Genomic DNA, 20,920 nt, shown 5'->3' with positions numbered 1-20,920 from the left:
TGTCACTTTTTCTGCTTTTATTCTTACACTGGTTTCTTCAGTTGCATTGATTTTACTTGAACAGCTTTTTTCAGATCTGTTGTTTCTATTTCAGTCCCTTTACTTGCTCTTTTATGTTTTCTATTTGCCTTCAGTTTGAAATGTTTGGCCTGACTAGCGATGTTTAATAAGTTAGTTTTTGCCTTTTTTTTCTTCTCTCCGTCAAAAGCTTTGTAAACATCTCATTTTAAAGGTGTCATTCTTAGAATATTATTTTTGTTCCTAATATAAATTAACACATTAAATAAAGTGTTTAATGTCAAAGCTCCAAAGACTTTCCAAGCATATTTTTGATGTTGGTGTTAAGAAATGCCCTGCATGCAATGTGATCGTCATTAATAAGTTCAAACCTTCCTGCAACAATGACAACACTTTCAAATGACCTTTGAATAAGCAATAACTGTATACTGTTGATGCAGCACATCAGATGCATGCTTTGTATTGAAACTGTTACATTGCATTGTCCCTATTAAATAAATCAATTCAAGCATTCATTCATGTTAAATATGAAATGTTTGTCGTGTCAGAGCTTCATCCCCTCACAATCAAGTAGAAGTAAAAGTTTGACTTTTTCAGTCGACTGTAAATTCATTTAAAAAGAAGACGATGCTGATATGAAAAATTCGAAAACAATTTATTTAAATCACAAAACGTTTATAAAATGGATTTAAAACTGAAGCAGTGTTTGAATGATGCACTTAAAAAGAACAAGCGTATGACCGTCAACAGTACAATGAAACACACACGAGAGCTCAAACCATTCAACGAGGGGTCGTTAGAAAAAAAAAAAAAGTTTCATATCGTTATATCCAATAAACTGAAACACAAAACGGACTCATCTAAGACATGTTTATCTAGACGCTTTGATACTCAGCCCTTATTCTAATTTATTACACATTTTCTGTTTCCACGGCCCAAACTTTGAGTTTTCCTGACTGTCCGTTTTAAAATGACCAATTTTTTTCTCTTTAGCTCAGAGCAGATTCAACAAGATGACTCTCCCCTGAAAACAAGCGCTCCACTGCTTCACTGGCTTCTGATCACCGTGGCACCGTTAGTTTTATTTTTTTTAACAGTCTATTTGAAGTAACACACTGAAACAAAGCAGCACAATGATCTTATTTTAAATCAGAGAAAACGTCGACACTGCAGCTTTTACCTCAGGGGGTTTAATGCTTTACTTTCTCCTCAGAGGACGCAGACGTAAATCTGCACAGAGCGAACACAAGACTGTTTTTTGTGAAGCCGCAGTTTGACGAGCAACTCGCATGATGAAGACTACGTTTAGAAAAGAACAATAAAAGAAGTGACAGAAATAAAGACTAAACTAAAGATGCTTCGGATTCTGCCGAGGATCTGGAAAACAAAGCTCCATGAACAGATGAATTCGATGGTTTAGCAGGGATCGTCTAATTTTACATCACTGTCCAAATACTCGAGTGTTAAAATGATCGGACACACCATCTATTTGTGTATTTAATTGTACTTTTGATTTACACAGTTAGTAGCAATAAGTGACACGTGAAGTCTTCGGGAACGTCTGTTGTGCAGCCATAAAAACGCTTTACAAAAAAAAGAAAAGAAAAAAAAGACTCTGAACCTTCATTCAAACATTTCCAAATCTCTCCGCACGCTTCAGTTTCTTCGCCTGTGGAGAGAAACACAAACACATTAAAGATAAGATAACACAGCAGCACAAAGACAAGGAGCGAGCAGGTAGAACTAAATAAAAACAGAACACACACAAACAGAACAAAGTAGAGCAGGAAGCTGAAGGACTGAGCACTGTGGGGGAAACATGAGATGACATACAAGCCGAATATTAACCCACCTCCACATCAGGAGCTCCGGCTGCAGTCGTCACAGCTCCAAACCGCTCCTTCCTCTTCTTCAGCTTTTCATCGTCCTCGATCTGGAAAAACACGTCAGTGTCACTGTGAGGCCTAAGTTACACTCAAAAAGGACTGAAACAGATTCAGGTTTTTTGCACCTTCATCAGAGAGAGAAGACGGGGGATAGAGTCTAAAGTTCGAGAGCCGGGGAATGGGGGAAGAGTGAAAGGCTTAAAGAGGTCAAAAAGCTTCTGCAACACAAGTCGCTCTAATTAGTTAACAAAGTTGAACTTCATAATAAAAGTGCTGCTGGAGCTTTTTAACCTCGTCACAAGGAGGAGGAGCCACAGGTCAGACTCCTCCCCTGTGAGTATCCTCTGTATGCGGGCCGTGCAAACCGAACCACGAGGCGACCGGCGGCCCACAACGGAGAATTTCTGCGTGCAAAGAAAACCAAAAAAATTCAAGTTACCTTCTGTGAAACAGATGAGACGTTCATGCCGAATCGTTCTGCTCTCTTCTTCAGCTGATCAACATTCACCTTCATGAGACAGACAACAAATCAACCACCCGTCCTGTTAAAGCTGGGAACACAGAGCACCGAGAGTGACGAGCACAAAGACTTACCGGGGCAGCTTTACTGTTTGAGACGGGACCTGCGAGGACGACAGAGGGATTCAAGAGTTAGAAAAACACACCTTCAAACCTTTCAGAGAGCGACAGGTCTCTCAAGCTTAATTTTAAAAAAAACATTACGCACAAAAATATCAATATAGAAACTTTGATTTTATTTGATCTTTTATTCAAACTCTAACAGGATTATTCCCATCGAGTCTTAACAAGCAGAACATGAAGCTGTTTGTGTTCACACCTGCAGCTCACCAGGAACATTTCTGGAAATGTTTACAAGTTGAGTGTACAGCATGTGAGCACACACAGAAAAGACTCACAATAAATATCTTTTGACTTGTTTTTACAAATCTGTTGACGGTCAGATGACACTTTTCATTATTTTCAAATCTGCTCGGTTGTAAAAGAAAAGGAAGACGTTCAGTGCGAGTTGATAGAAGTGAGAACAGACCTGAGGACGGAGTGGAAGCATCGGATGAGCCAAACCTGCGGATAAAAGAGAGAGGCATCATTAGATCAACTGGAACTGTGAATTATAGGAAAAAACTAAACATGCTTCCAATGTGTTCACTGGAATCAACGAGCTCTAATGTGGAAAACAAAACGTCTTTTTCCCTTTGAACAGCTTGTTTCACACTTTTATTCTTCACAGAGGAGCGTGGTGAATACTTCTTGTTTCTGTTGTGTAAAGTCAGGCTGAGGTTGTTTTACACCGATAGTTAGCTCAGGTCATTATTTATTCTGAACGGTTTCCTGCAGAACACAGACGACGCGGCTCGTATCAAGTCTCACCTCGCAGCACGGATGGCCTTTTTGCTCTCAGCTGTGGCGGGCAGGTTGAATCGTTCAGCTCTCTGCTGTAGTCTCTGTTTAACACAAGGTTGAATGAAGCGTCAGAACACACGCTGCTGTCTGAACGTTGTTTTTACACACATTGGAGAGGAATTCATGCGTTTAAACACGAGGATTAAGATAGATTTATTAGAGTATGCAGACGTACTTCAGTGGCAGTTGATGGAGGCGTTATTTTCACCACCTTCTTCTCTTCAGGTCTGAAAGAAAAATACAGAGTTAAAAACAGCATATCAATCAAAGTGGGACATATATTCAGCCAATCAGCTGCCTCGAGGCTGGGTTACAGTGTGGACATGAGACTATTCCTTCCCCCAAGTTCATTAAAGAAACCGGGTGACATGTTGGGAAATAAACTTAAGGCTGGTCGAGAGTTATGTATAAAGACAACATTGTTATTAGAACTATACTCTCTTCATAAAGTTGAGAGCCAAAAGGTGTTTAGCTTAGCATAAGTAAGGGGAACTGCTAAACAAACAGACGATCCCAAAGCAAAGCTCATGTGATTCAGTGACGGAATAAGAACTCACGGCTCGCTCTCAGACTCCTCAGAGTCCTTGGTGACTTTCACGTCGTTGACACTCTCGACTTTTGTGAAGTCCTGAAAAAAAAAACGTAAATATTTAGCACTTCTATGTGGTTTACTGTGAAGAGATGAGTGAGAGATATTTTAAATTAAAGAGAAATTAATAAATCACCTCTGTGTCCTCTGCAAGAACATCATCAACATCCACGTCTTCTTCTGTGGTGGAATAAAGAAAATGTCCAATGTCAGAAGAGACACCGAAGACAGGGCAGAGAAACCAGCGATTAAATGAAAAGACGAAATCAAACAAGACGAGCTCGCAGCATCTTTAACAAGAACTGGGCGCAGAGACGGGATTCATTTGGCCTCACCGTGCTCTTCCAGATAGGTCTGCAGTCGGGAAATGAGTTCTCCTTTGTTTCCCTTGGTATCCAGACCTCGGGCCTCGCACTCCTGCCTCAGCTCGGCAAGCTGAAACAAGAGAAACAGACATTCTGTTTGTGTTTGGATTATTCACAGTTACCAGTTCAACTAATACATCACCGTCATCAGCATCCGAGTTTTAATATAGCTCTCAAAGAAATCTTTGCAGCATTATTCAGCAGCCTTTTTGTATTTTAATAATTGACAAACCTGGAACTTTAGTAATTTTATCTCTTTGTTGATGTCCTATATTTATATGATGTTGTGCTTTTAAAGGATGATTTCGACCTACGGGTCTCCAAAAAAGTATTAATTAAAGTATAAAGGTATTATTTAAGAATAATTAAATAAAGTATTTTTTTCTTGGCAAATAGTACAAAAGCTACAATACATAAATAATAAATAAATCATAAAATCCAAAAGTGGTAATACATAAAATAAGGTTATGAGTTTCGAAACATCCGGGTACGTATCCGTTTGTCTCAGGTGAGTTTTTAAGGTTAAAGAGGTGTGGCTAAAACAATATAACGATTTGTACTAAACATTATGAGCATTCTTTACAGATTAAACTGTGTTTTATTCCCGAATTAGTATTTTATTTTTAACTCTCTTTTCTTTATTTTAGCGGCGGCGTTGAATGAACAACGTGAACTCCCGGAGCTTCACCTCCCGCCGGCGGAAACATTGCATCAATCGAACCGTTCTGTTACTAGGCAACCCGCTCTTCGGTGGTAACCTGGACGAAGGTTGCTACGTAACTTCTAGTAATAACTGCGTCTTTATGTGTATAGTAAAAAAGCACATTTAAAGAAGCACAAACCTTCAGTTTCTGTAGCTCTATTACTTCGGCCATCTTTCGTCGTTGTTAGGATCACTTCCGGTAATCAGAGGGCAGAGGAGAGGAGCCGCTGCTGAATGAATAAAGTTATATCACAGCATCGCCTGGTGGACACTTTGGAAACTGCAGGGTAGAAAGAGAGAGACCCACTGAACCCAACGGGAGATAGAAACAGAGCTGCACTTCTCCACTATGTGTCCACTGTATCAGTACAACAGAGACACTTTAATTCCCTCTCATTACAAAAATGCAAAAACATTTAAACTTGATCAACAACAACGTGCGTAACCTGTTGGGTGATGAACGTCAATGTTCAAACAGGTTCTGTGAGCTGCTGTCACTGGAAGAGAATTCAAAACCACCATGAACAACCATCTGTGTATGACTGCAACTATTTATATCTGTACATTACTGTACATACACACATAGAACATAGAGCTGTAAATATACTAAAAAAAAAAAATTATATATATATTGTTAGGATTTTTTTTTCTAAATGCCATGATGTAGAGATATGACTGAATAGAGTTAGAAAGCATTAGCAAAAAGTTTAAACTTCCTTCTCTTTTTGTTTAACACTTATATAACCTGATGTCTATCAAAATCTTATAAATGATCAAATAGATTTTTTCAACTTTAATAAATTCTCTTATACTTCAGATTTTATCAAAAACATTTTAAAGTTACTCATCAAATTTTTTACATTTATAAGTAGCCTATGATTAGCGTCCAGAACAACATAGCGGTATTTTAGCTTTCCATCCAGAGATCAATGTCGCCATAAATTGTCAATAAATAAATTATTGTTCTGTTTGGTTTGCACACATTTTTGAACAAACTCTACTTTTAAATTACTAAATTAGTCCATTTTAAATTAATCCGTTTGGTAGATCTACGAAGCCAGACTAGTTTAGCTTCCTGTGTTTATGCTAAGCTAAGCGAACAGTCTGCAGGCTTTATTTTCATATAAAATGTGGTTAATGAGACGTGACCACCAAACATCTTATCTAACTCTTAACAACACACCAATAATTTCATGAAATTAATATATTAACGTTTATAGCTGGGTTTCAAATCTGGTTTATTAGGACATTTTCTGCTTCATCAGTCTTTTTTAAAACTGTGCTGAGAGCAGTTGTTTTACTATAATGCATACATTACTAATGCATACATTACATACTTTCTCTGTTGTACATTCGTACGGCGGTCTGAAAGGAGTGAAAGGGTCCACGGTGACCACAAGATGAAACAGATTTTAAGGGGGATTTGCTGTGAATGCTGACATTGTTTAAAAAAAAAGAAAGCGGTTTAACCAGTGTCACATTTCGGCATATGATAAGCAGACAAAAAGTGTTTTAACAAAGTCTCTCGGGGTACAAGGACAAAGCCGGATGAATTTAGGGAGTCACAAGAGTTTCAATAATCCTCATTATCGTTGCATTCCTCTTTTTTTCCCTGCATGCGAGCATGGCCTCTTTGGCAGCCTACGTGACCCCACAGACATTTACAACGCTTCATTACAGTGAAGTGTTTCGATCATAATGACAGCGTAGAAGTGAAGACAGCAGTCTGGAGATAAATAAAAAGCTGTTTTTTATATCTTGAGGATTGATTCAAAGAGAGATTTTCATCAGTAAAAGCATCAATTTCTGAGTAAATCCGCACAGAGTCACGAATAATTAGACGTGCAGCCAGAAATGGGTCAGGTGACCGAAGCAGAGCTTTCAGTAACGACTCATATTGTATCTGAAAGCACATTTTGTGAGGTGCGTAAAGGAAACAACTCCAAACTCAATATCACAGTCAGCCTCATGATTGAAAAAAAAGATTCTATTGTTTAATACCCTTTAAAAAATATGATTATTTTATATTTATTTATTATTATCACAGAGGCCTAAAATGTGACCAAACCTGCACACATTATTTACTTCACACCTGTCACTTTCTTACGACATTTCATTCATTATTTTAACCACATCAGAGAGTCAGAACAACACAATCAACGATCAAGAAAGGAGGAAACAAAGTCAGTAGTGCAAATAAAAAGCTTTAAGTCCGACACACAACTACTGACAGGAAGTGACCGGGCCTCCTTGTACGGAGTTTGCAGGTTCCCCTCGTGCATCTCTTCTGGTACTCCAGATTCTCAGGTTAACTCTAAATTTGACTGAAGGTGTGAATGTGAGTGTGACTGGTTGTCTGTCTCTATATGCCTTGGATGGGTGGATGGTGTTGGAAGAATTTAAAATATTCTTGAGTAAAAGTCACAATGCCTCATTGAGACACATACGGTATTGTTCCTCTAATGAATGACAAAAAGGAAAGATTCGGTTGCAGGACTTTTACATATAAAAGCATCATGTCTGATGATCGTCCTGAAACGTTACATGCAGAGATAAGTTTAATTAAATGTGGATTGCATTGAGTGCCGGTGACCTAGAGGCTAGATTGCATGCCCCTTGTACAGAGGCTGTTGTCCTCTAAGCAGACGGTCTCGGTTCAAATCCGACCTGTGGCTCATTTCCCTGCATGTCATTTCTCACTTTTCTCTCTCTGTCACTCGATCCACTTCCTGTCTCTAAATGAAGGTATGAAAACCCCCAAAATACATCTTCAAAAAAAAGAAAAAAGAAAAGTTGCTTTAAATATTCTTTTGTTCAACTTTGACGTTTCACTGAAATAAGGAAATATGACGCGCCTAATGGGCCTGCAGGGTCTTTAACTCAATAAGTCATAATCGAGATAATATATCGTTTATCGTCTGAAAGCAGCTTTGAGGAAAATGGATTTTTCACGTCTATACTTCCTTCTCCTGTGTTCAACATTTGATGTGTTTGCCAATCACTGTCAGCACATTTATGTAAATTCTGTGCATTTAACTATGCGTGCATGTACTGTCACACTCATTGTGTAATATGTGCAGAGGAAGTGATGTAAACAAAGGCTCTTTTCTTGTGCATGCAGGCTTGGTCATAATCTGACCCGGTGTCAGGCATTAAGTGAACCACATACATATAGCCGCGTTTTAGCTGATGATCTGATTTGCTCTTGTGGGTCACATCAAGACGTGGATATTGAAAAGAGACAGGTATAAACTCCTTAAAGAAGGTTCACACTGCCTCATATTTTATATATTTATCGGAAACGTTAACATCGGATGGTTTTCCCCTCTCAGGTTCATTAGTCAAGTGCTGCAAATGGTCATAAGTTGCACTGCTTGGATTGAATGCACATGTTTCTTTCCAGTAGCTAAATGAACACGTAATAAAAGCTTAATACAGTTCACACTTACAGGATAATTTATTTCTTTTGTCTGATTAATGCACACTCGAGCACTTCTCGTGATTCCCTTCTGTTTCTTTGCAGGAACAACATGTGGAGTTTTTGCATATCTTAATAGATTATGAAGTGCTTTGTCTACTGTATGTGTGACTGTAATCCTCGAGGCGTGCTTCTGCTGTAAATACATAAATTACAATTATTCCTTGAAGCCCCTAAATCTCACTGAAGGAGGGTTCTGTCTGCAGGGCTGAGCAGGGGGGCGTTTCGTGTCTTATGCACACTGTGAAGTCAAACGTAAGAGGGAGTTTATAAAGCCGGTTTTCTATTCCCCTGTGCTCACAAAAGGGATTTTTTTCTTAAAGAAGAGAGGCACTAACAATGTGGACGTCTCTTGTGCTGTTGGTGTTGCTGGCTGCAGCCTCACAGACGGCAGCGAGTAAGTAGACGTGCTGCTTTTTCTCATCTCAACTGTTAGTTTATCTGTGTCTACAGAGGCTGCAGTGTCAGACATGACTGAACGTTTGCTATTTTAATGGATGCTGACAGAGTATTTCAGGGTCAGAGGGAGCGGTGTGGATCCTTTTGCAAAGCCTTACAAAAGTTGGAAAAAGTCAAAAATCTGAATTAGAAGTCATTCAAACAGTGGTGCATGAAGAACTACCTTCCCAAACTGATGTAAAAGTAGCAGAACTGGCAACAGAGAAACATTAACAGTCAAACATTCAAACAGAGTGATGAAAGTAGGTCTTGTTCATTGACTTGTAAAAGTTTGTTTTTTGCAGTTTTGGGTCTTTATTGGAAAGAAAGGACGGTGGATAAATCTGGAAATCAGGGAGAGAGAGGGTGGGGAAAGGAGCTTGGAGGACTATGACATCCGTACACGAGGGAGACACACTAACCACTGCACCATCAACCTCCCTTTGTTTAATTATTACTGATGATGCATTATTATGCAAGAAACATTCGACTGAAGTAGTTTGTCGATGTGGAGCGAATTTAAAACTGCTTTAACTTTTATGAGACAATGCTTTGTTTTGTGTGTAAAAGCTTTATCTAACTTAAACTGTTGGATTAATAGAGTGACTAAAAGGGTTCAATAGCTCAATACAATGTGTACTTAAAAATGTGGCATCAAACAGAATTACTCATAGGAATTCCCTTAATTTTACTTAATGGGCAAATGTCAAAACTGAACTTTATCTCCCTTAATATGACAGAGTTTATTTAAAGGCAGAGGTGGAACGAGCACTCAAATATTCTACTCAAAGTACTTTTACCTTGATGAAGCTCAGTAAGAAACGTGATTTAAAATGTGGCAAAGTATATATATATATATATATATATATATATATATATATATATATATATATATATATAACACTTTAAACAAAAGCAACTTACATAAAAGTTAAATTACAGATTTTAAAAAATACTGAAAAAGTAAAAAAAAAACGACTTAATTACAGTAACAACAGTAAATGTAAAATGTTCCTTCTTCTCATCTGGACCCCGAAGAAAAAAGGGCCAATATTTCAAAATAAAACAACTAGTCTGAAGTTAATCTGCATATGCATTATATATTGACTTTCCACTTCTGTGTTTAGGACAAAATGAAAGTAAGAAGAAGATGAATTTACAGGGTTTTTGTTAGAACAAGGAAGTTGAGTAATTTTGCTGCAGACCGACAACAACACAAAGAGGAGTGAGACGAAGCAGAAACATCAAATCAAAGGACCAGAAAGTCAAGAATCAAACATGAAGGGAAAAGTGTTATAAAAAAATATGAAATATTTTGGGGTTATTTAAGATGAAAAGAGCCGTACAGTGTTTGTCACCGGGTGGAGGGAATGTGCTCATTAGAATGGATTAAGAAAATGTGCAGACTAAAATAATCCTCACATCATGTGACTTAATGTAAAGCCTGGTGGTCTTATACTCTGAAGCTTCAGGAGAAAGTTTCAATCATTCTTGTTTTTCTTCATTGTAATCCCTTCCTGCACTCCTCGAGTATCTTAGAAAACCTTCATAACGTCGTTTATTCTGCAGGTTTCAGGGATTTAAGATCGACCCAGGGCGCTGGTGGCTCAGTGGTTGGTACACGCGTCACATGTACAGAGGCTGCAGTCCTCCTCGGTTCAAATCCGGCCAGCAGTCTCTATCGCTCTCTCACAGATTTACGACTCTACCATGGTTCTATTTCTATGATAAAGATGCAAAACGGCCAAAAAAAAGAATAAGTTGACCCAGTTATTCTCATGAACATCGTCACATGTTCTGGCCTTTAGGATCCGAGTCGAGACAAAGATCCAGTTTGAAGTTTTTTTTTTTCTTCCCATGACTGACCTCTTTAGTCATCAGGCATGACCTGAAGGTGTGATGTGACCTTTGAGAAGAAACCCTGGTCATAAATCTCAATCCTTCAGATTTTCGTTAAAGTTTGCCTCCGATTTTTTTAAAGCCTGTTTTAATCACATTAACGCACCATGCACAGGAGGTATGACCCGACGAAGGAGGTCGTGAATGATAGGAGGAAAATTGCTGCACATGAAGAAGGAGTCTCCTCGAGGCGATTTGGGATGGGGAGGGATTTTCATGCATCTTTTTACGCACTCTTGATGAACGTAAATTTAACCTTTAACATACAGCGGTTTGTGACGATGTCGAAGAATGTGTGCATGTATATGAAACATGCACAACGGCTTACTTTGCAGGGGTTGTGTCCATTTCTATTAATAATTCTCTTCACACTTTGCCAGCAGGCAGAGCAGAAAAAGAAACATCAAGATGTTAAAACCATACAAGGAGAGAAGAAGAAAAGCTCAATTAATATAAATCAGGCTGCATTAAAAAAAAAAATCAGGTTTATTATGATAAACCAGTATGCTGTGTAATTCCAGTTCAACCCTGTGATAGTTAATCTGTGACACACTCATGCAAACACTCAGCTGAACATCACATGAGAGGGATTGGAGGGATGAGAGAGCTACACTGGCAGTGATTAGAGCTGCTTGAGCATCTTTAGTCAGAGTCTGCAAGTTATCACATTTAATACATGTATAAATATATGAGTTTGATTTGGGCAAATGTTAAACAAATAGATGACTCAAAGTTTTTAAATAAAGTCTTCAGGTTTACACCTTAATTTCATGTGCTCTGGTTGAAGTTTCTCAAAAAGAAAAATGCAGTTTGCACAAATTTTGAACCGATTTTTAGCTGTTGACCAACATTTCACTGTGACAAAATCAGCATACTCTTCATACTCTACCTTCAAGTCTCCAAGATTAACAAGTGGAGCCACGCTTTGTAGTTCTTCGGAGATGGTTTCTGGAAAACTGTTGGGAATTTCAACTTCTACAAAAAAACATTGCCGAAAAATAAGTGTATCTTCTGGACAAAGTGTTTTGAGTAAAAATGTAATCAACTTTTTGTTTTTAGAGCCCAAAAACCGTTTCACCCGCTATCCATCATGGAACAATAAGATGTACCCGGTCTGGAAAGAAGGAGACGCCCGATACAAAGAGGCCTGGAAAGGTACGCCTTCTGCAGCGTTGTTTGCAAAATGATGAAGTAATAATTTTTGGGACGTTTTAGATGCAAAGAAAAGACCAGCATAAGGATTTCAGCATGATATGTTCTCGTTAAACCTGTGCCCATCTTTCTTTACACCCCTGAAAACGACAAAATCATTCATTTTTAGCATTAACAAAAAGGTTATGGGAAGCCATAAACCTGTCCACTGTGTGTCTTTTGCTCAGTGTTTTTTTTTCCTCCCTGTCTTCTTCTTTCAGGTGGAAGAGTGACTTTCAATGTGGGCAACGATTCACCAACGCTGACTGGAGCCAAAGTTACCTTCACCATCGAGCTGGAGTTCCCGAAGAACCAGAAGGTCCTGCCGAATGGAGAAGTTGTTTGGGCTGAAAACTGCGTAGTCAACGGTAATATAAATATACGCAAACAGACACAAACACACAGCATACATTGTGGTTTCATTGGTGGATGGCAATTATTTCCCACTGAAATATCTGAACAAATATTGGATCTATTGGCATGAAAGTTGGTGCAGAGATTCTTGGCCCCCAGATGAAAAACCCCAGACATTTTAATTTGCCCATTATTTTTAGTAGTTTGGTGAAATGTCTCAGCAGCTATAGGAGGAGTGCGGTGTGATTCATGTTCCCTTCAGGTTTTAGTCCTGATGTTTTGAACCACTGACATTTCCAACTAGCTACAACATCTGGTCAAAAAGGAAACCAAAAATACCCCAAGACTTCCTCATCAGGACTCGATTACAATTCGTGTTTTGTGTTTTTCCTGAACCAGTGTCAAAACAAGACGGTAAACCTGCTACAAATGTGTGCTGGTTTTGCATTGCCATTGTTAGCATGTTAGCATATAGACTTCAGCTTCAAGCTCAATTAAATTACCACAAGTGGTGGTTCTTGCAATAAAGTCACCCATTGGCTATTTGATTTGTAAGATATTGACCTGTTGAGTGGTTTAAACGTGGATGCTAATTTTGATTAGCATAAAAATAGCTTATTACAACAACAACAACAAAAATCACTGAAAATATACATTTGACTACAAAATCAACAACATCAAAAGATAATTTTGTCATAGGTTTCTACTCAATCTTATTTTCAGAAATGGTTGGGTCGCCCCCTGCTGGCAAACACCTGAATAAAGCTGCAGAGCCACTGTCTGCATGGCTGTGAACTCTCTTTTGTCTAAGTCTCTTTCTCACAGCCTCAGTCACACTTCTCCGTCTCATACTTCAGGAACAAAGTACCACGAGTCCGAGCCAGTGTACCCAACCCCCAACGAGGACTGGGAGGCAGTTTTCCCAGATGGATCCCCGATTAAGAAAGACAAGAAGCCAGCCTACGTGTTTGTCTGGAAGACTTGGGGTGAGTGGAGCTGAATACTCTTACCTTCATTGTGTTTTCTTTGAAGGTTAAATGGTTTATTAAGGCTCATGCCAGGGTGTGAAATGTGACCCTGGATTAATAATGAGCCTTATCATATGACCAGATTACGGCTTTTAAAACCTTTTATATGTTGACCTATTAGGCTTCAGCTTTATCACATTAGCAAAGTGTCAGATCAAGAAGCCAATGATTGTAGACAGAGATTCTAAAAGTGGGGGTGTGGAACCCCCTCGAGGAGCCGTAGTTATGACAGATAGGAAGATAAATTCTCAGGGTTTCTATTTGTCTGCTGAGAGTCACATGGTCTTGTATTGCTGTTTGCAGGTCAGTACTGGCAGGTAGCAGACGGCCCTTCCTCCTCCCTGACCATCAACACAGACGACATCCCGCTGGGCTCTTACGTCGTGGACATAGTTATCTACCACTTCAGGAGCAAGGAGAAGTTCATTCCTCTGGGATATGCGTCCACCCAGTTTTCCATCACTGGTATGTTGAGGCCTGTATAGAAAAAAAACACCTGGTACTAAATCCAGACAAACCCCTGTGTTCATAAGTGTTGTGTCCTTTCAGACCAAATCCCTTTCGCCGTCTCCCTGGACCAAGTGAACGACATTGTCGCCGGAGACATGCGATTTGTCCAGAACAGAGCCATCGCCTTCACCATCAGCCTCCACGATCCCAGCGGTTACCTCAGCAACGCAGACATCACCTTCAACTGGGACTTTGGAGATGAGAGCGGAGCCCTCATATCAAGAGAGTTGACCGTCACCCATACTTATGTCAACACCGGACACTTCAAGCCCCAGGTGGTGATCCAGGCGATGATCCCGGACAGGGCCTGTGACCCCATCGAGAGCCCGACCAAGGCCCCGGCTCCACCTGCTGATCAGGGCACCACAGGTGAGACACAAACGCTGAAGTTACATGGTTATAACATGAATGTCAATGAGCATCAGAGGTGTTGGTAAGAGGATTTAGATGCTACCAAAGTAAGAAACAATCTAGTCTGAATATCCTGAAGTTAAAAGATAATACGTTGATAAACCGTTTACATGTTTTCCAATCTACATCCGTACATCTCGTGAAAGCAGAAAAACCTAACTCAGAGTCTTCCCTGTGCATAGTGAAAGCTCCAGCGCTGATGTCTGCCCTCCCCTTGATGGTAACCACCAAGTCAGCCAGTCTGCATGTCAACATGGTTCCTTCGGACACAGAGGAGGACAACACTGAGGACGAGGCCTCCACTGCCTCAAACGCTCAGCCCGCTCCTGAAGCACCTGCAGTTGCTAAGACTCCTTCACCCGTCAGCCAAGACCTGCCAGCTGACAGTGAGGCACAGAGCGGACTTGTAGCAGGTAGTGTTTTTATTAATATTTTATTACAAAAGGGTCACTTGTTCAACCTCGGCAAGAGGTAAAACAGCAGCAATAACATCCTGATAACATTCGAGATACTGAGTTTATACTAACTTACAGACTTCCTGATGAACCAGATCCAAGCACATTGATTTCCTAACATGTAAATGTGATGTAAATCTTTTTAAAAAGCAGTGTCCTTGTTCAGAACAAGCAGGCCAGGTTGACTAGATAACATCACATCGTTCAGCTTCTTCATTTGAATCCAGTTTTGCATGTTGACGTGGTGCAAGCAGGTCTTCTTTTTTATTCATTACAGGATCAGGAAAACCGGCCAAAAAAGTCGCTGACATGTTGGAGAAAACGTATTGCATAGTAATTCCAAGAGACGTTAGCTTGTTTGCTAGCTGATGAATCACGTCCAGAAATACTTATCAAAGAATCTACCTTGCTATATTTCGTATTTAGCTAATATGAGCGACTACTCTCATTTGTCCTGACAAGCTGTTGTGGCCTGCTATCTAACATGTTCAAATGTTGGCTAAAAACAACTAAAGTGTACTTGCTATCCCAAGAAAACAGAGTAAAATGAAATGTATGGATGAATGTCTGCTTGGGGCTTCATTACAAATGTATTTTTATACATATATATTTAAATTCCCCTCTGCTGTTTATGGTGACCAGGTGTGAAGCGACCACTGATACTGACAGGCCGTGCCCAGGTGGTCTTAGTTGCTAAGAGGGATGTTGCAGACAAACCCGCCGACGACGACTGTGTGATTTATCGTTACGGCTCCTTCTGCACTGGCATTGAAGTCTGCGGTGAGTTGACGTTCATCGAGTTCATCGGGCTGAATGAAATTTAAATTGCCATGACTGTCTGTAACAAATGTTCCCCTTCGACTTTGTTCTCAGAGGGTATCGAGAAGGTAGAGATTGTCAAAATGAGCAATGCCTTGATGGTAGCACCTCACCTGGACAAAAATGTTCTGGACATCACTGTAACCTGCCAGGGAAGGTGAATCCTCCAGCACTTAATCATTGATTTAAAATTTCCTTCAAGGTAGTTTTTGTTTGTGTATTTTGACCCGTTGGAGCTTCTTCTTTTTTCCCAGCCTTCCAAAAGAGGTGTGCAGCGTGATTCTGGATGCACAGTGCCTGAAACCCATTCACACCGTCTGCAACATGGTGGAGCCCTCCGGAGACTGCCAGCTGGTGCTGCGTCACTTCTTCAATGACTCTGGTGTCTACTGCATCAATGTGTCCATGGCGAATGATGTCAGTTTGGCCGCCACCAGTGCCAAAGTTAACGTTGACATGGGTATGACAACAAAACCACCATTCATACAGGAGTCTTGCGTAATCTGTTTAGCTATGACAGTACAGTACATTTCTGCTTTCTACTCATGCTGTGAACTCTCTCCCAGCTTCAGACCTGTCTTCTTCCGGCACCATCGTCATGGTTCTGGGCGTCCTGTTTCTCGTTCTAGCCGTAGGAGTGGTGGCATATTCTTACAAGTAAGTCATCGGTTTTCTGAATTACTGTTTGAGTGTTGTTGTCTACCAATGTATGGTAGAACTGTTGTATTCGGGCGGGGAGGGCACTGTTGGCCTAGCAGTTCAGCCATCGAAGGCTAAAGTCCACCAAGCAGGCAACCAGGTTGGAGTTCGATCTGTGGCTGCTTTTCTGCAAGTCATTCCCCAATCGCTCTCCCAGGGCAGGGACAGGAGATGGAAGCATAAAAGCCTTTCAAAAAATAACTGCTGTATTGGACTGCATCAGATTGTTGCTCATAATGTTTTGACTGATTGATGTAAGTTTGGTTTTTGTCTCTTCACGGGATTTTGTGGAAAATAAAAATTGCAGAATACTTGAATTCAGAAAAATTCATTCAGAATAACCCGTCTGGATCTTGTGATTTGCTTCTCAGGCGCTTTAAGTCCTACAATCCCCTGAAGGAAGACATCATGGTGTCTGCAGTCCCGCAGCCCGGCCGGGCTCACAGCTGCTCCGGAGCCTCGATGTTCTGGAACCTTCTGAACAGACGAGGAGCTGTGGACAACTGTCCCCTGCTGCAGGAGAGGCCGGTGTGAATCCTCACCAATGTAACACTACGTAATGCAAAACCAAACATTTGCAACATGTCAACGAGCTAGCAAGCAACTGGCAACTTTTTGTACTTTTTTTCTTTTTGTACTTTTTTTTTTTCTACAACAATAAACTTCATGAGTGTGTAATATTTCAATCAATTCAAATCAATCAAAACTAATTCTGGAATCACACCTTAGGCATGCTCTGATCTTTTGTACCAACATTGAACAATATGGTAGAAAAATATACACTTGTACTTGGACAAAACTGAATCTGAATGTTTTTCCAATAAACTTTGCTCGGTACAGATGTGTCCTCTGTCTCCGTCATTTATGTTCTGTCGAACCAAAAGATTGCAGATTGCAGTTAGACTCAGTTTAATCAACTCAAAGGCTCTGATACTGACATGCATTATATTCACTGGTCTATGAAATGCAATCTCAACAAGGCCTTTTGATTTAGTTCAGTCAATAAATCAGGGACCCATTTTTGGACATTTTCACTCCAAGCTTAAAATGGTATACGCTTTAAAACTTTCACAGATTTTAAAGTATGTTTTATTGTATTTTATGGTCTACTCAGTGAAGATTTTGTGTGCAATCATGAAAGAAGGCAGTTCACAGGTGACAGGAATTTTATTTAGAACAGAGCCCAAATTGACATTTCCAGGTTTTTCTTCAGTCCAAACAGTCAAACTGGTAATTGACACACAAACATTTCTGTTTGGAATGTATTCAAGAACACATTGCAATCAATTATATTCTGTTAAACTAATGCCTTTTTGTTCCATTTAATATTCCTCTCCTTCCTCCTCTCCCTCACCCTCGATGGAGTCAACGCCCACCTCCTCATAATCCTTCTCCAGAGCGGCCATGTCCTCTCTGGCCTCGGAGAACTCTCCCTCCTCCATACCCTCACCCACATACCAGTGAACAAAGGCACGCTTAGCGTACATCAGGTCAAACTTGTGGTCAAGTCGAGCCCAGGCCTCTGCAATAGCAGTGGTGTTGCTCAGCATGCATACAGCCCTCTGGACCTTGGCCAGGTCTCCACCAGGAACTACAGTGGGAGGCTGGTAGTTGATGCCAACCTTGAAACCAGTGGGGCACCAGTCCACAAACTGGATGGTGCGCTTGGTTTTGATGGTGGCGATGGCAGCGTTCACATCTTTGGGCACCACATCACCACGGAACAGCAGGCAGCAAGCCATGTACTTGCCGTGGCGAGGGTCGCATTTGACCATCTGATTGGCTGGCTCAAAGCAGGCGTTGGTGATTTCAGACACTGAGAGCTGCTCATGGTACGCCTTCTCTGCAGAGATGACGGGGGCATAGGTGGCCAGAGGGAAGTGGATACGGGGATATGGCACCAAGTTGGTCTGGAACTCTGTCAGATCAACATTGAGGGCGCCATCGAAACGAAGGGAAGCCGTGATGGAGGACACGATCTGACTGATCAACCTGTTCAGGTTGGTGTAGGTTGGACGCTCGATATCGAGGTTTCTACGGCAGATATCATAGATGGCCTCGTTGTCTACCATGAAGGCACAGTCAGAGTGCTCCAGGGTGGTGTGGGTGGTCAGGATGGAGTTGTAGGGCTCCACCACAGCGGTGGACACCTGGGGAGCTGGGTAGATGGAGAACTCCAGCTTTGACTTCTTGCCGTAATCGACGGACAAACGCTCCATCAGCAGGGAGGTGAAACCAGAACCAGTGCCACCTCCGAAACTGTGGAAGACCAGGAAGCCCTGAAGACCGGTGCACTGGTCAGCCTGAAGAGACAGAGAGGGACAGACAGTCAGCACTTTTACTATAGAGCCATGTTATTCAATATTACATTATTCAAAACTATGTTTGAATACCTCCTGACATCAAGTTACCCACCAGCTTGCGGATCCTGTCCAGCACCAGGTCGATGATCTCTTTTCCAATGGTGTAGTGTCCACGGGCGTAGTTGTTGGCAGCATCCTCCTTACCAGTGATCAGCTGCTCAGGGTGGAACAGCTGGCGGTAGGTACCACTGCGTACCTCATCTAATAGAATAAAAACACATTGATTAAGTTGAAGATTAAAATTGTTAATGATTAATTTTCACTTTGCTGTTTTAAGGGTCACTCAGAAATGCTGACACTAACCGATGACAGTGGGCTCCAGGTCTACAAAAACAGCTCTGGGGACGTGCTTTCCAGCTCCAGTCTCACTGAAGAAGGTGTTGAAGGAATCGTCTCCTCCTCCGAGAGTCTTGTCACTGGGCATCTGTCCGTCCGGCTGGATCCCATGTTCCAGGCAGTAAAGCTCCCAGCAGGCATTGCCGATCTGGACGCCGGCCTGACCAACGTGGATGGAGATACACTCACGCTGTGGAAAAGAGAACCAAAAACAAGAGAGGTTAATTTTCCCATGTTATCATTTTGTGTAAATTCAGCATTGATTTCTGGAAGTCTTTAATGCAACATGAATGCATCTAAAAATAGGGAACATGCAGTTGCTCCCTCTGTCTTAGATAAAGAAGCAGTGCAGCAGGAGGCACCTCCCTCCCTGCACCACAAACCGCAGGGGGACAGAAATGCCTGACAGCAGCCCCCACCGAGGCAGGCAGGACGCTGTTCTTCTCTTTCCTCCTGTCTCCTTTTTTGTGTATGTCCCCTTGTCTTCTCACCCCACTCTCTCCCTCTTTTGCGAGCCTAAGCACGAATGCAAATTCGGTTGCGCGTGCACATCAGCAGTCTGGAATATTCCACCTGCTCTCGTGCCAGCGGGAGGATGAACAATCACAGCAGTGCACGCAAAATAAAACGTCATTTTACAAGATAGAAATCCGCATATAAACCAAAATAAATCAACAGTAACGATGACATTAACAGATTCAATTAATATTAACCCTTTATTTGCAATGCGATATTTAAAACAGAGGCCGCGCGATAAACCATTTATGTTTTCTTCAAACCTGAACGTAAACATTTTTATTAGCTTCTAAATCTAATGAATTAAAGATGATATAGCTGCAGGCTCCATCCCCATCCCCACCTAGCCTGCCCCTCCCCGCATTGAAGCAGGGCAGGGCATCTTCAAGGTGTTTGATTTTTTTTAATGTGTATTGACATTTGCAATATGCTAAAATAATAAATAAAATTACTTGGAAACAGTTCCGCTACTTTATCAAGAAACACAGGTGTATTTCAGGCTGAATGAAGCCAGTCAGTGCATTGTTCCCATCTCTACACAATGACAATCACTTCGTGCCAATGCTGCAGAACAATCGGTGTCACCTACAAGACAAACGATCCCCCCTTTTTGCCCTCAATCCAATCCTTTGACATCTTCACATAAAGACACAGCTGTGCAATGTTTCTATTGAGAATTACATCAAACATCTAGTGATGAGGAAACCCTGCACGACGTCGTGTCACAGCAGACAGAAGACACCGGCTCATTACTTAACCTTCATTTGAACCTCGACAAATCATCACATGCATGAAGATGAGAGGAGTTTATTTAACTTACCATGTTTTCGTTTTGAGGTTCAAAGAGGGAGAGGAGAAAAATATGAAGGAAAAAAAGCTTTTTAAAAAGCAGGGGGGGTTTTGCGTCGCGTGTTGTACCCAACGGGGTCGATGCAACAACTGGTGAATGAGAGGGCGGTGCTTTCACATTTATACACGCAGGGCAGGATTTGCTTCTGTGCATTCTGGAGGAAAAGAGAGAAAAAAACCCCTCTACTACCACCAATTGGCTTTGGTGTGAAAAACGCATATTTGCATTCAAGTTTTGAACAAAGAAATATTGTAAAACATGCGCTCAAAATGCTCTGCAATAACACAAACATTACTGCATTATATGTCTATTTGGTCATGTAATGTGATTATTGCATGCTCTATTTATGGTGTTGAGCCAATTAGCAAAATAGTGTTTCAGATTTTGTATTTTATGCAGTCATGAGAAGATTTCTTATGTCACAATAAAGCTGTTGAACACAATTATTAAACCAGTTTGCACATTTATTAGAAAAAAAACAGAATGTTTGCATTGTAGGTATCTTTATTTTTGATGTAATTAGGAATATGATTGAGATATTAGATAAATTATCTGCCAAATCTTTAACCACATGCATTAATTTTATCGAG

General features: G+C 40.8%; 3 protein-coding genes across 3 annotated transcripts; 1 reads left to right on the top strand and 2 right to left on the bottom strand.

Moving 5' to 3' along the window:
- Nucleotides 1-652: 652 nt before the first annotated feature.
- On the bottom strand, nucleotides 653-5,505 carry sarnp (SAP domain containing ribonucleoprotein). The gene is made up of 12 exons (XM_079359406.1): nucleotides 5,430-5,505; nucleotides 5,123-5,263; nucleotides 4,251-4,350; nucleotides 4,052-4,095; nucleotides 3,884-3,954; nucleotides 3,502-3,553; nucleotides 3,294-3,367; nucleotides 2,953-2,987; nucleotides 2,499-2,527; nucleotides 2,344-2,412; nucleotides 1,871-1,951; nucleotides 653-1,687 (listed from the first exon to the last, which is right to left on the bottom strand). The coding sequence occupies exons 2-12, from the start codon at nucleotides 5,153-5,155 to the stop codon at nucleotides 1,646-1,648; spliced, it is 630 nt and encodes a 209-aa protein (XP_079215532.1). The 5' UTR covers nucleotides 5,156-5,263; nucleotides 5,430-5,505; the 3' UTR covers nucleotides 653-1,645.
- Nucleotides 5,506-8,693: 3,188 nt separating this feature from the next.
- pmelb (premelanosome protein b) lies at nucleotides 8,694-17,102 on the top strand. The gene is made up of 12 exons (XM_079360247.1): nucleotides 8,694-8,858; nucleotides 11,858-11,953; nucleotides 12,211-12,357; nucleotides 13,201-13,329; nucleotides 13,675-13,836; nucleotides 13,921-14,250; nucleotides 14,475-14,705; nucleotides 15,390-15,527; nucleotides 15,621-15,723; nucleotides 15,821-16,026; nucleotides 16,133-16,223; nucleotides 16,637-17,102. Exons 1-12 carry the CDS (start codon nucleotides 8,801-8,803, stop codon nucleotides 16,797-16,799), a joined length of 1,854 nt encoding a protein of 617 aa, XP_079216373.1. The 5' UTR covers nucleotides 8,694-8,800; the 3' UTR covers nucleotides 16,800-17,102.
- A 311-nt stretch (nucleotides 17,103-17,413) lies between these two features.
- Nucleotides 17,414-20,441, bottom strand: LOC306833534 (tubulin alpha chain-like). Its single transcript, XM_079358845.1, has 4 exons — nucleotides 20,301-20,441; nucleotides 18,932-19,154; nucleotides 18,681-18,829; nucleotides 17,414-18,568 (listed from the first exon to the last, which is right to left on the bottom strand). Exons 1-4 carry the CDS (start codon nucleotides 20,301-20,303, stop codon nucleotides 17,588-17,590), a joined length of 1,356 nt encoding a protein of 451 aa, XP_079214971.1. The 5' UTR covers nucleotides 20,304-20,441; the 3' UTR covers nucleotides 17,414-17,587.
- Nucleotides 20,442-20,920: the final 479 nt, after the last annotated feature.

The sequence above is a fragment of the Symphodus melops genome (assembly GCF_947650265.1).
Source record: "Symphodus melops genome assembly, chromosome: 13".
In the NCBI taxonomy this organism is placed as follows: Eukaryota; Metazoa; Chordata; class Actinopteri; order Labriformes; family Labridae; genus Symphodus; species Symphodus melops.
This window is presented reverse-complemented; position numbering and strand designations above follow the sequence as displayed.